At 47.8% G+C, this 14,868-nt stretch overlaps 1 protein-coding gene and 1 long non-coding RNA gene across 3 annotated transcripts in view; one reads left to right on the forward strand and one right to left on the reverse strand.

Annotated features, from left to right (window-relative positions):
* Positions 1-8,253: 8,253 nt before the first annotated feature.
* Positions 8,254-14,407, forward strand: LOC132415342 (uncharacterized). Of its 2 annotated transcripts, none has more exons than XR_009517122.1 (3): positions 8,254-8,426; positions 8,556-8,679; positions 14,149-14,407. It is a non-coding gene; the product is annotated as an uncharacterized lncRNA (long non-coding RNA). The 2 variants fall into 2 exon arrangements; XR_009517123.1 differs by lacking the exon at positions 14,149-14,407 and adding an exon at positions 10,820-11,470.
* Positions 11,592-14,868, reverse strand: part of MXRA7 (matrix remodeling associated 7) — a 29,671-nt gene continuing 26,394 nt past the window's right edge. The window contains exon 4 of the mRNA XM_059998669.1: positions 11,592-12,865. Coding sequence (XP_059854652.1) covers positions 12,751-12,865 — 115 coding nt within the window. The 3' untranslated portion in view covers positions 11,592-12,750. The remainder of the gene's footprint in view (positions 12,866-14,868) is intronic.

Raw genomic sequence — 14,868 nt, forward strand, 5'->3', positions numbered from 1 at the left:
ACCCAGGGAGCCTGGGCACCTGCACCACCACACTGGATGGCCCCAGGGCTTAGCCGAACCTTAACGTCATCATCTGGAACATGAACTGGTTGACCAGATGCCTTCTGAGGTCCCAACTAGCTCTGCAAATATCTGTGATGTTCAGTGGCTTACCACTTTTTCGTTTTTCCAATTCACTTTTTATTCCCATAATCTCCCAATCTCTCAATCGTGTGTGCCCTGTCTTTCTCTCTGTCTCTTTTTTTTTTAATTAACGTATAGTTGATTTACAATGTTGTGTTAGTTTCTGCTGTATGGCAAAGTGATTCCGTTTTATATATATATATATATATATATATATATATATATATATCCATTCTTTTTTATATTGTTTTCCATTATGGTTTATCACAGGATATTGAATGTGGCTCCCTGAGCTATACAGTAGGACCTTGCTGTTTATCCATCCTATATACAGTGTAATACTTTGCATCTGCTAACCCCAAACTCCCAATCCATCCCTCCTCCACCCCCACGACCCCGCTGGCAACTACAAGTCTGTTCCCTATGTCTGTGAGTCTGTTTCTGTTTTGTAGATAGGTTCATTTGTGTCTTTTTTTTAGATTCCACACATAAGTGATCATATGGTATTTGTTTTTCATTTCTTTTGTTTGTTTGTTTGTTTTTTGTTTTTCATTTCTGACTTACTTCACTTAGTATGATAATCTCTAAGTCCATCCATGTTGCTGCAAATGGCACTATTCATTCTTTTTTATTGCTGCGTAGTATTCCATTGTGTATACATACACCACACCTTCTTTATCCATTCACCTGTTGATGGACATTGAGGTTGTTTCCATGTCTTGGCAGTTGAGTGGCTCACTACTTTTAAGTGTAGAAGAGGAATGTTCCATGTCAGCTCTGTTCATCTCCCAGAACTTTCACCAGCATACAAGTTCAGAAACCACTAAAGGCAGGAGAAACCAAGTGGGACTCATCTTCATGAATAAGTCATTCATACTGTGTCTGAAACAGTCTTGCCCTGTACCATCATTCATGTACTAGATGAAGCTCTTGTATCAGATAGGGCTCCTAAAGCTTCTGGAATCCACTGGTTCTTGGGTTGTTTATGAAACTAAAGCAGGTTAAGTCCCTCTACACCCCAATTAGAATTGACCTCTCTGTCCTCTGCACTCACACGTACCCTACCAAGATTTGGTCAATGACACTTATTACATGTCTTATGTAATCTTTGCATCTATGCAGAGTCCACCCTATCATCAAAGACGAGGAGTAGTAGGTAGAAGCCAGACCTGGGGCCCTCCCTGTCTTGGACACACAGCAGGTTAAATTAAGGGATCTGTTCCCCCTTAATTCCCACCCCAGCGGTTTCCATTTCCATTTGTTTCTCTCTACACCAGGGAAGCTAAGAAGTTAGGCCTTGAAAAGAGAGGGAGTGGGAGGTATCACAGAACCAGACCACACCCACCCGCAGTCTCCCGCATTCTCCCAGCAACCAGGGTCAGTGCCCCAGCTTGTTCGGGGAGAGGAGCTGTCGAAGCTGTGAGTCACATGTGCAAGTGAAGTTTGAAACAGAGCTGGCCTGAGTCTTAACAGCCTAAAGTGTCTGAACCTGCCCAAGACATTGCAAGGGACAGGAAAGGCAGTTAGCCTAGAATGGTGGGAAGTGGTGCTTAGAAAATAGAGAACTGAGTTGAGGCTCAATGAAATGGCTGCACTTAGATTCTCGTCTGGACCACAGTTTCTGCCCCCCAGCCTCCCCCCAGCCGCCCCCCCCCCCACCGCTCCTTTGATGCCCCCAATCTCCCTTCTCTCTGACACTTGCTGTTCTGTCCTGAGACAGCCCTGGAGCATTTCCTGCTGCCCTTCATTATGGAAAACATATAAGGCAAACGTGCAGGCTCGTTAGCATCCCAAGGGTAGGCAGGTGACCTCTTCTTGTCCCTTTACTTCAGCCTTCCCGCTTCCCTGGGAGCTGTGGCCCCTGGGACAGTGGAATGGTAGGAACCCAGGACCCAGGACTGCGTATCACTGAAGAAGTTTGTTCTTTTAGATAATTCATAAGAACAAGAGACAGGATTGCTGATAGCAGAACAGCCATATTCCCAATGAGTCAGGAGCCCGTCTAAGCACAACGGGAAGGACTCTGCTAAGAACAGTGGCCTCCAGAGATGCACAGGCGGGCTGGCCGGCCTGGGGCAAATCGACTCCTCTGTGCCTCTGTGTGTATTTATGGCTGCAGTTCTGCTTTGCTCAATCACCTAATGTTTATACCGGTGTTCTAACCCTTCCTTGACAGCCTCCTGATGTCCCAGTTCTGCGTTTGCACCTCCAATAAATCAATAATGTTAGATAAGAAAAGACAAGTAGGGCTTCCCTGGTGGCGCAGTGATTGAGAGTCCGCCTGCCGATGCAGGGGACACGGGTTCGTGCCCTGGTCCGGGAAGATCCCACATGCTTGCGTACCGCAAAAAAAAAAAAAAAAAAAAAAGAAAAGACAAGTAAATCTCACAAGTCATAAAATGAAAAAGGAGTAGGAAAACAACTCAGGGATTATACTGGGTGAACCATACCCAAAGCCACGCCAGTGCAGAAGGACCATACGTTCCCCCTGATTCTCCCAGTCAGAAAAACTGGTCCACAAGGGCCAGCCTGAAAATGCTGTTCCCCGAGACGAGCGGTCTGGGGCACAGTTGGGGGGCCAGCCCTGCTTCAGCGGGCACTGCTCACCTTCCCATTACCCTCACTCATGCCTCGTCCCCATTAACAGTGTCATCAGAATTCAGTTCCCATCTCTATGTCCTGTTTCCCACTGAAAGAATCCAGGGATCTTTAGAGAAATGGCCTTTAGGATAGGGAATAGGGAAGGTACAGATGAACTTGGGACATCTTGTTATGCCAGAAAGCAAGGAAGCTATCAAAGACTAATCGCGTTAGAAGTTCACAGAATCTACTAAATAACTGGTCTGTACTCTTCAAAAATGTCAAGGTTATGAAAGACCAGGAGACTTAGAAGCCATTCCAGACTGGGGGAGACTAAAGAAAAAAGAGATGAAATGCAATGCTGAATCCTGGCCTTGATCCTGGAATAGATTTTTTTTTTAAATAAAAGATTTGTTGGGACAACTGGCAAACCATGAATAAGGTCATAGATTAAATAATAGCATTGTATCAATGTTAATTTTCTGACATCAACCATGGTTCATGATTATTTAAGAGTCTGTCCTTGTTCTTAGGAAACACACACCATTGTATTTGTAGGTAAGGGAGCATTATGTGTGCGCTTCACTCTCCAATAGTTAAAAGTTGTATATATGAAAGAGAAAATGAGTCGGCAAAAGGGATGAAATGCAAACAATTGGGGAATCTGGATGAAGGGTCTCTATGAGAGTTCTTTATCCTATTCTTGTAACAATTCTGTAAGTCAAACATTATTTCAAAATTTAAAAAGTTACCAAAGGGAAAAAAGGCTCACAGGAGTCGAGGTAAAAAATCTTCTTTCCTATTCAAACTATTTTAGTGAAATCATAGAACTGGTAAAGGAAAGTTCTTTACAGAATTCCAGTAATAAGTGCAGGAGGAATAATAGAATTAGAAAACCACCATCTTAGCAAACCCTAAGGCAATGCTCATCAGTGAATGCTAAAACCATGAGGCGGGATCCTGGAGGGATCAGGCTGACACCACGTGACTCCTCTGGCCAATCCTGGCACCACTAAACGTGGCACTGGGACTTCCCTGGTGGCGCAGTGGTTGAGAATCTGCCTACCAATGCAGGGGATACGGGTTTGAGCCCTGGTCCGGGAAGATCCCACATGTCGCGGAGCAACTAAGCCCAGGCGCCACAACTACTGAGCCTGTGCGCTAGAGCTTGTGAGCCACAACTACTGAGGCTGCACAGGGAATGCACAAAGGTTCCAATTTCTCCAGTTCTCACCAACACTTGTTCTTTTCTGTTTATCTGTCTTTCTTTCTTTTTAAAATATTTATTTATTTATTTTTGGCTGCATCAGGTCTTAGTGCAGGATCTTTAGTTGCGGTGCACAGGCCCTTCGTTGCAGCACTCGGCCTTCTCTCTAGTTGCAGCACACAGGCTCAGTAGTTGCAGCGCACGGGCTTAGTTGCCCTGCGGTATGTGGGATCTTAGTTCCCCGTCCAAGGATCGAACCGACGTCTCCTGCATTGGAAGGCGGATTCTTAACCACTGGACCACCAGGGAAGTCCCTCATTTCTGTTTTTCTATGGGGGGTTTTTTGGATAATAGCCCTCCTTAAGGGGTGGGAGGTGGTAATACCCAACGTTTAAAAATGTCCTTATGTTTTCATTTTTGCTTCAGTGATATATGTATTTTGTAGAAACAGACAAACTTTATGGTGATTTAAGTTAAAATCCTCTTTGTCCCCCTTCCTAATTCCATTCTTCTCCATTCTTCCCTATCTGTCATGAATGTGGTTGTAACCAGGCCTTTTTTGGTACTTTTAGTACGTGTGTGTGTCTCAGCTTGTGCTCCCCAGAGAGCAGAGCCTGAGTCGGGACTTGAGTGCAGGGAGTTTATTTGCGAAGTGTCCCCAGGAAGCAGGAGTGAAGGAGTCGAGTGTGAGATGCTGAGATAGGGAAGGAGGAAAAGCTAGTGAAGGGAGCGTTGTTGAACTGTTTCCTCTGTGAGCAACCAGGCTCACACCTGCTGGGGACCATGCAGGAGGGCCCCAAGGATGGCAGCCTGGGGCATTTATCCAACACGCCTGCATCCCACTGGTTGAGAGCTTCCCTGCACTTCCAGAGTGCCCTAAGGGCTGAGTCCAAAGAGAAGAGACTGTGGAAGGTGCTTGAGGAGGTGTCTGAACACAACAGAGTCCTGGGGCAGCCGGCAGGAGCTAACAGAGGGTCCTTGGCCAAGAGGGTCGGTGAAGCCAGCTGCAAGGTTTGGGTGCCAGAAGCATCACTGTCCTCGAGGGACCAGTTCTGGTTCTCCAGGCCTCCTGGTGATCTAAGCTCCAGTTTCTTTTAACTATATTCCTCTTCCTCTTGAATCCGCTGGAATTGGTTTCTATTACTAGGAGGAGCTCTGACTGATACCGCGTGTAAGTGAAAAACAATAATTCCAACGTTCGCAGAGATGATCTCCTTTGCCTGACCCCATCTTTGGTGTCTGATATGTATATTATTTATGGAAAACGAGGCGATGGCAGTCTCATTCTAGCTTCCCGTTTACTCGGTTGCCTGCTCATCTCCCTGATATGAGACTCCCTGTTCATTTTTAATGTGGTCTCTGTTTGCATTATGGGCTGGGGGGTTGCCAGGTGGGTGGGAGGGAGGAGTCAGAAGCAGAAGGTGGCTCGATAGCATGTCTTCTTGGGGAGGGGAGCTCGGCGCTTTGGGGCTGGACCAGAGGAGCGTGGGGTGGAGAATCCTGCAGTTTTCTAACAAGCCACCCTACTGGTGGCCCCAGAGGGGCCCTTGCTCCAGGAACTCACCACTCCTGGCTGCGCAGCGCCTCTGGAGGGAGCAGTCCTCTGCAGTACACGGCTGTGGTTCTCTTCTCCATCCTAGCTTCTCAAAGTTCCTCAGGGCAGAGGCAGTTTAGCTAAAAGCCCTCAGCTCTGCAGCCAGCCTCCTCCAAATCTCAGATTTGAATGCCTCCTGCGACATACTCACCTGTCACATTGGGCTAGTTACTTAGCCTCTCTAGGCTTCAATTTTCTTATCTGTAATATTCAGATAATAATCATGATGGATGCTTTGACGTGCCACCCAGATTCCCCATCAGGAATGAAGGCTGTTTCCCCCACTGTCAGCCCCTTTGGTGAGCTGCTTCACTGGGGAGAACAGCCAGCATCTTCCCCGGGGAGCAGCTAGCATCCACTGGCCGATGCACAAGGTTGTATTAAGGCTTGGTCCTCACACCCCATAGGCTCTGAAGGGCCATCCCATCTTCAAAACTCCCCACAGGGTCTGCTTCAGTCTCTATTGAGACTCTGTCGGATCCAATTTCTCCCTCGACCCAGTCCTGCCCCTTCCCTTCCTCCCTCGGGTGCTGATCCCAGGAGCACTCCCTAATGAGCCTCTTCTGTGCAGATCTCCACTTCGGAGTTGGTTTCCCGGGGGCCCAAACTGCCACACAGCACTTTTCTCATAAGGACTGTATCACACAGAACATCAAGTTCTCGTCACAGAGCCAGGCACAAGCTCACAGTAAACATTAGTTGTGTTGTTACACACCCAAGGCATGTCTTTTTTTCCCTCATGGTTACAGATTAAAAAAAAAAAATCAAAATATTACTGAGGCGTCCACAATACGTGCTCATGTTGCCACTTGGACTGGAATGCCACCAGACACAACCAAAAGCAAAACCTGTGTATATCAGAATCAAGAACTATATATATTTCAGGTTTGTTGAGGTATAATTCATATACCATACCATTCCTCTATTTGAAGCAGTCAATTCAATGGTTTTTAGTATATTCACAGAGTTGTGCAAACATTATCATGATCAGTTTTTTTCTGTTTTTCGGGGTTTTCTGGCCACACCATGTGGCATGTGGGATCTTAGTTCCCCAACCAGGGATTGAACCCGTGCCCCCTGCATTGGAAGCACAGAGTCTTAACCACTGGACCACCAGGGAAGTCCATCATGATCAATTTTGAATGCTTTCATTCCTTCCCCTAAATACCCTGTACCCATTAGCAGTCAATCCTCTTCCCTGCCACCCAACCCCCAGCCCTAGGCAACCACTAATCTACTTTCTGTGTCTATAAATTTCATATAAATGGACATTTCATATAAACGGAATGATACAATATGTGGTCTTTTGTATCTGGCTTTTTTTTTTTTTTTTTTTTTTTTGCCACACCATGCGGTATGTGGGATCTTCCCCGATCAGGGATCGAACCTGTGCCCCCTGCATTGGGAGCTTGGAGGCTTAACCACTGGACCACCAGGGAGGTCCTGTATCTGGCTTTTTTCACTTAGTGTAATAGTTTCAGCATTCATCCATGTGGTAGCATGTAACTACTTCATTCCTTTTTATTGCTCAGTAATGTTCCGTTGTATCAATTTACCGCATTTTATTGGTCCGTTCTTCAGCTGATGGATGTTTGGCTTGTTTCCACCTTTCAGCTCTTATGAGTAATGTTGCCGTGAACGTTCATTTGTAAGTTTTTCTGTGGACACGTTTTTTGTTTTTCTTCAGTTTTATTGAGCTATAATTGACGTATAACATTGTATAAGTTTAAGGTGTACAATGGATTAATTTCATACACATATATTGCAAAATGATTTCCGCCTCCATCACGTCACATAATCACCATTTCTTTTTGTGGTGAGCACGGGTGTATGTTTTCATTTCCTCAGGTTTATACCTAGAAGTAGAACTGTTGAGTCACATGGCAATTCTTTGTTTAATATTCGGAGGAACTGCCATTGTTTTCCAAAGCAGCTGCACCATTGTACATTCCCATCAAGAGTGTGTGACTCTTCCAATTTTCCCACATTCTCACCAACACTTGTTATTGTCTTTTTTATTATGGCCATTCTAGTGATCCTGAAGTGGTGTCTCCATGTGTTTTTTTTTTGCGGTACGTGGGCCTCTCACTGTTGGGGCCTCTCCCGTTGCGGAGCACGGGCTCCGGACACACAGGCTCAGCGGCCATGGCTCACGGGCCTAGCCGCTCCGCGGCATGTGGGATCTTCCCGGACCGGGGCACGAACCCGTGTCCCCTGCATCGGCAGGCGGACTCTCAACCACTGCGCCACCAGGGAGGCCCTCCATGTGGTTTTGATTTACGTTTCATTTGCCTGCTGAACATCTTTTCATGTGCTTATTGGCCATTTGTATGTCTTCTTTGCAGAAAAGTCTATTAAGATCCTTTGCTCGTTTTCTTTTAAATTGGATCATCAGTATTTTTTGAATCTTGTTTTCTTCTTCTGTAGGAGAACGTTATGTCCTTCCCAGAGTTGTTGTGAAGATTCATGAGAGAGCGTTGGCAAGGCACACAGTTCTCTGCCTTTAGCACTTGCTCCAAAAAGTTAGTGAACCTTCCTCTCACCTAGGCATTTTGCATTACATCATCCAGCATAGCGTTTTTGCTTGAAGACAGACTCAATAAATGTCTGAAAGGGTAAATGTGCCAATTCACACCACTCAATATTCAAATCTGAATCCTATGTGTTTTGTCCCTTTGCTCCCATTTCCTTCATTAAACCTTTTCTTCCTGGAACAATTTTCTTAATTTCATTCCCCTTGCCAGCTGTCTCCTCTCCTGAAACTCAACTTGCAGTATCATTGAAGCTGATTACAAGGGAACGAAAGACACTGCCTAACACAGTTCTAAGGTGAATATGATCAACCTTTGAAGAAGCTAAATAACTGACAACCTGTCAATATAACCTGTCCCCTGCTGGAGCGCTCAACAAAAAGCAATTAAGGTACATAAAGAGATGAGAGAAATGAAATTTACCAAAAAAACCCTGATTGCAGACGGATGGTTTTTAACAGTTCAGTAACCCCTGATGACCCACCCTACTCTGGGGCATGGCTCTCTTTTTCATTTGTAGAGGACCCAGGCCACCATCAGGCCCAAAGACTCGATGTTGGTGGGAAACCTCTAAGGCTGTGGAGCCTCCAGTGGGCCGGATTTGGGTGTCGGAATGGAAACAATTTGATCACTCCGGCCAGGTGGTGAGTCCAACTTGATCTTCACACTTATTCAGCAGCTGCTTTGGCAAACCTTAGCTTAAGCGCCTTGGGCATAACGTGAAAGGGTGAGCACAGGTGGGAAAGTGTGACTCATTTCTCCTTGCACCTTCTTGAAGGTCAGCCCAATGCCAAAGACACCTTGGTGAGAATATATGGGTGCGTGCAGTTGCCTGATCAGAAGGATCTCCTGGATTTTGCCTTGGGCGCGGGGATAACGGGAACGTGAATAACAGGGGGGTTTGGGGGTGTGTTGGATTCGGAGGTGGGACAGTGGTCTGGGAGTCTAGGGCGGGCTTGGGGAGGGCTGGGGGGAAGGTAGTGGTGGTGGTGGGCTCCTGGGGTGAAGGGACCGGCTCGAATTCGTCTTCATATCTTGGGTCTAGCTCGGTGCGCGGCTCAGGCTTTGCTGTTTGCTAACCTGTGGGAACCTGGCCTCGATAGGGAAGTAAGAGGTGGCCCCAGTCAAGACAGCCAGGCCGCACCCCGACGCGGCCGGGAACTCGGTTCGAGGAGGGATCTTTTGACTTGAGCCCAGAGGGGCTGGCAGCCGGCAGTGGCTGGGCTCCAAGAAAGCCCTGGGGGCTCCCACCCGGCCGAGAGGCCCGCCCCTAACCAGTCCCCGGCGGCCTCCGCCGTGGAGGATCTAAGCAAGACCGCGTGTGGGCGGGATGAGCCAGCCTGCACTCCTTATTGGACAAAGGCCCTTGTCAATCACTGAGGAAACCTGTCTGGACGCGACCGGACATCCGGAATTCCCACCTCAGAGGGAAGCGGGCTCGGGTGGAGGCGGGGAGCGATGGGAGGATGCGGTACCCAATGGTAATCAAGAGTTCCGCCTTCGCAGTAGATTGGCAGATGCTTGAACCACTGAGGCGCCGCTAAGGATATTGGCCGTGGAGAATGATTGGCCCCATCTGCGGGTGCGTGGTTCTTCAGAGTATATAAAGTAGGCAATTAACACTTGGTTGAAATCGTACTGCAGACGGAGCTGTACTTTTGTTGGTGTTTTGACTTCCACTAAGGCTCCTGAATTTGGTGAGCTTTCCCTGGAATTATCTAGGTTCCCTTCTCAACTCAGGATCAGGGCTTGAGGATGACGGGTGCTGTACCCCAAATTATGGCCAGATAATCGGAAATGGGTGCTGTTCGGTGAATTAAACCTGAGATTAAATGTTCGGTGGTCAATAGAAAACAGGAAAAGACAGGAACGGGCACTTTACAGGGGGAAAAAAAATGCAAGGAGCACCTAAATATTTGAATGGTTGTGCAAACTTTTACATAGTAAGAAAAATGCAAATTAAAGTTTCACTGAGCTAACATTTTTGACCTGTCAAATTGACAAAAATCCAAAATTTGACAAGGTTCTCTGTTAAGGACGATGCAGTGGCCCAGATGGTATCGATTTTTCGTCCTCCCGACACTTATGAACAAACAAATGTTTCCTTTTGCTTTCAGCTTGCAGGGTAGGCTGTTATCTTATGGTCATCTGTTAAGTTCTCGCATTGACTCCCGGGAACTTAGAACAAATTCTGAGTCTGCAGGTACATCTTTTCGAAGGTGCTTTGATTTTCCTGACTAGTAGCAATACTGAGATCTGGTGGGACATATGGGTGTCAGTTGGAAATGGGTTTTGTTTTAAGAGGACTCTTCTGGCAACTGGTGTGCCAGTGAAGCAGATGAAGTGACAGAAATCATATAAACAGAAGATGGAGCTTATCTGGAAATGGCATCAGAGCCGCCCAAAAATTGTAGCAAGCCAGCAGTGCTTCCACAAAGCATCAGAGGCCCAGAACCTGGGCAACAGAACCACCACCCAGGAAGAGTGACACATATTCTGGGCACTCCAGACCCTGGCTTCCAAGTCCCCACCAGGTGACAGGTCCTGTCTACCCAGTACCCATCCCTCCCACCCCTTTCTCACAGAGCCCCAGTGAGGTCCAGTGGCCCCCTCCTCTGGATGGCTAAGTGTTCAGGGGATGCCGGCCCCAGCCCCAGGCACCTCAGCCAACCATGGTGGTCCCATCTCCTTGCTAGTGATTGGTGAAGGCATGGACACATGACATTCTGGCCAATTGGGACCCAAAAGGGGAGGGTGCACCTGAATTGGTTCCCTCACTCCTAGGACACAAAGAAGAGATGGCCCTTTTCCTGCTCCTCGATGTGATATCTGAACTCCTGCAGCCATCTTGCAACCATGAGGAGAGCTGTTCTGTGACAAAGCCCACAGTGCAAGGAAGACCAAGTTAAGAGAAATGTAGCTTGGGCCCTGACCCTAATGGACCTACAGGCATTCTGCCTTTGGACTCCTCCCGTGCCCTAATTCTCCTTTTGTTTAAGACAATTGAGTTGGAGCTTTCAGTTCTTTGCAGTTGGAACATCTTAGCTGAACCAAGTATACGAAAGTTCCTTCAGTTTACTTTTCCCATAGCCATGAGAATTTTGACTCACGTACCCACGAGTCATTTCTGTTTGTTTGGTATAATCAGAGAAGAAGGACTGGAAGAAGGAGGTGAAGAAAGAGATATAAAGTGGCTACAGGGCAGTGCAAGTTCTGCTGACATGCATTTAGGGGGCAGGGAGATAAAAAACAACCCAGGGGGGTCCTTGGGACCTGAGAGAGAGAACAAACAATACTTAAATCAAAACATTTTTAAAAAGCAGTAACAAAAAAGATAAAAATATTTTTTAAAAAAAGAAAAAAGAACTGACATTTGGATATAACAACAGACACACAGATCAGACCCTCCTGCTGTGGATTGCCAGCAAAGAAGCAAAAGCAGTTACAGTGATGGGGGGGAGGCCTGGGAAAAACCCTAACAAGCAAGAGAGGATAAAAGAAGGTTCACTGTGATCCCGTGATAATTATTAAATTGTGGTACGTAAAACGCCACTGCTTCTTTTAATTTCGTGTTTAGTTTTATTTCAGCAAATAAAAAATATTCTCAAGAACTTTCTTAGGTTGTCCCTTTAGCGTACCCTCCTAAATTCAGATTGCTATGAATTTTTCTGCCAGTGGGGTGATCAGATACAGGACCTGGGCAGAACGGAAGAATCGCTGTTATTTCCGTCGTCATGCACTCACTGACTCACTGAACTTTACTGATGTGCTAAGGTGGCCCAGGCTCTCTCTGTGAGGTCATTTTGGCATTTTATTGAATGCTGACTTGTGAGGTTCTCTTTTCCTGCACACATGCCTGGCTTCTCCAAAGGACTTTATTTTTATGTATTTATTTATTTTTGGCTGCGCCACGGCTCGCAGCTTCTTAGTTTCCCGACCAGGGTCAGCAGTGAAAGCGCCGAGTCCTAGCCACTGGACCACCAGGGAATTCCCCTCTACACGACTTTAATCTCGCTAAAGGTAGGACTGTGTTGTGTATTTTATTTCCATTGACAGCATCTAGCACAGGTCTAGGTGTGTGATGAGCACTCATAGAAGTCTTAATTATAAGAGAAACTTAGAGGGTCTTAACTCTGATACTGTTGCTTTGGTCCAGGATCGAAGGTGAGCCTTTGAATCAGGCTTTTTGCTTTTTAGGGATGCTCCCCTACCGCTTGCTTCCATACCGTTACAGAAGTGTCCAGAAATCCTTCTAAGGAAGAAGAAGGTGTAGTGTTATTAGACTGGATGCTCAGGCAGTGGGACCTGATACCCATCCCACAGCACCCCTGAATCCTTTCAACACCACGTGCTGGGGCTGCTGAGGCTTCGAGCCAGCCCTTCTGGGCCGCTGCCTGCTCAGGGTCTGCACGGAAGGTCGAATTTGGATCAGAGGACAGCCTCGGAGGGGAGCCCATGTGACAGCTGGAAGCTCACCAGCAGGCAGAAGCCAAGCAAGTCAGGGATTTTTCTTCTCTGAAGACAACAGTCCTGATTCCTGTGACATGATAACCTCAATTGCAAGAACTGAGCAACTCTGTATATGATCTACCTCTACATCTATGTATATGAGATAAACTGAAGCCTACAGAAGTCTGACAGTGGCACGGGCTCCGGTCCTGGGCTGGGGCAGAGTCACGGCCCCGCCGTGGCGGCGTCTTGACGGGTGGAGGCGCCTACATGTCGTAGAGCCGGAGCTGGTCCTGCACGTCGCCGTCCGACATCTCGCCAAACGTCTCCTTGTTGTCCTTCATGAGCTTGAAGATGGCAGCCAGCTGTTCTTTCTGAACTCTGTCAAGAAGAAAGGATAAAGAGGAAAAAGATGCTCCCAAACCAGGGGAGAGAGAGAGAGAGGCCATGCACATCCCGTGGAGTCGGGACACTCCTCACTCCGGTATTACTGCTTTGCTTTCCAGAATAAGAAGAAAATGAAACTAAAACAAAACCCACTCTTAACACAGGAGCTGATTTGGTCTAAAAAAACTTAACTTGAGACTTCTACAAACTGGGGTTCCAAGTCTTGGGTTTACCCTGGAGATCTGGGGATCCCAAGTTATCATTCAGGTTCTCGGTGCTACAGTTTCCCCGTGGGCCTCCCTTTTTTTTCGGTCATGCCGCACGGCCTGCAGGATCTTAGTTCCCGGACCAGAGATCGAACCCGGCTCCTCGGTAGTTGAGAGCTCGGAGTCCTAACCACTGGACCGCCGGGGAATTCCCAGGCCTCTCTTTAATGTTGACTACACACCTCCCCGGGAGGCCACGAGGAAGCAGAGGTGCTCCATTAGGCGGCTAGAGAGCCTATGAAGAGACATGTTAGAAACAGCCTTCGTTTAGAGGGATGAGCCAAAAGTGGAGGAGGAAGAAACACAGTTGGCTGGGAAACGGGAGCATACAGATGTGTGCACAGGGTGCTTGGCCCAGGGGCAAGGGTGGGTGTGGGGTCTCGCTGCCCAGAGGAAGGGGCGCCTCTTTCCAGTTTGCACAAAGACACCTTATAGCCAGCAGGGGCCCTGGCCCTTTTACCAGGGAACAGGCCTGGCTGGAGATCGGCCTTATGTTCACCACACACGGGCTGGGGGGCCGGGGGGATGCTGGGAGTGATGTTCTCTCTGCAGCTGGGCCACACCATCTGATCAGCACGGGACACCTCCCATGAGTGCAAACGTGAAAGGGTGGGGTGAGACTCTGCAGCCACGGTTTGCTTCTTGTTTGTTCTGTTGTGCTGTGCTCATCAGCGAGGCTGGGCGCTGTGTGCTGGCATGGGCTCCCCGTTCGGTTTCAGGCTTCTGCGGTTCCCCCCTCCACACCGCCCTACTGGCTCGGCACGGGCCACCTTCAGAGGACATAAACCAAATGGCAGGGTCTGCTCTGGTCCCTGCAGACCCACCAGGAGGCAGAGCTTCAGCACAGCCTCTGACCCCTGGCCCTGCAGGGCACAGCACTGTCCAACCAGCACCCCAACCCTGTCTACAGGGGGATCCGATCGATGTCTGGTCTTACGCTTGTCCTAACATATTCCTTCTGCAATAACCCCGTATCTCCCAAACAGCTAACAGTTGGTTTTCTGACTACAGCAGCATCTAGAAGCTGAAATACCGAAGTCCCAAATCCAAGCCTCTCTTAGTCACGCCGGGAAAGTTATTTCTACAGTCTGCTTTCCTGTCCGGAGGAGAAGGAGCCTGTGAGAAGTACGTGATACCCCACCACCTGAAGAAAGGAGTACTGTGAACTGACAGGCTGTGTGTTTAGCTCTTTGGAAGGAATCACAATCCAGGTGTATGAGTGGGCATCCCCCCAAAGGAACACAAATCCTCTTGTGCGTCTCTTAATGGCCGTGGCGCTTGCATAAAGAGGGTGGGCCTAGGGCTTCGCACTCCGCTGGAGAGTAACAGGCACAAATTGAGAGAGCGCTCAAATTTTAATGGGTTCAAAAAGATGATTTTTTAAAAACAAAGCAAAACTGAAATAAACACACAGTAATCAAGACCATCTACTCAAAGTTTATTGGACCGAACACAGGCTGAATACACAGATCCCAGCCATCGGGAGTATGTGAGCCTTGGCGCCTACAAGCCACGTTCAGAAAGTGTCCAGACAAACTTAATAACCTGGAAGGAGTCACCTGTTTTTCAGTCAGACCCCGGCCTGGACAAGGCCATTGCTGTTGCTACTGCTGTGTGGGTCAGGCTACATGGCTCTGTGTGGCTGTTGCTTTGTTGCCTGTTCTGTCCTAAACCCGTGAACCTAAGGGATTAGACCCAGAGGAGAAGGTCCCTGGGAATGTACCATGCCCT

This window comes from Delphinus delphis, chromosome 19 (genome assembly GCF_949987515.2).
Source record: "Delphinus delphis chromosome 19, mDelDel1.2, whole genome shotgun sequence".
Classification (NCBI taxonomy): domain Eukaryota; kingdom Metazoa; phylum Chordata; class Mammalia; order Artiodactyla; family Delphinidae; genus Delphinus; species Delphinus delphis.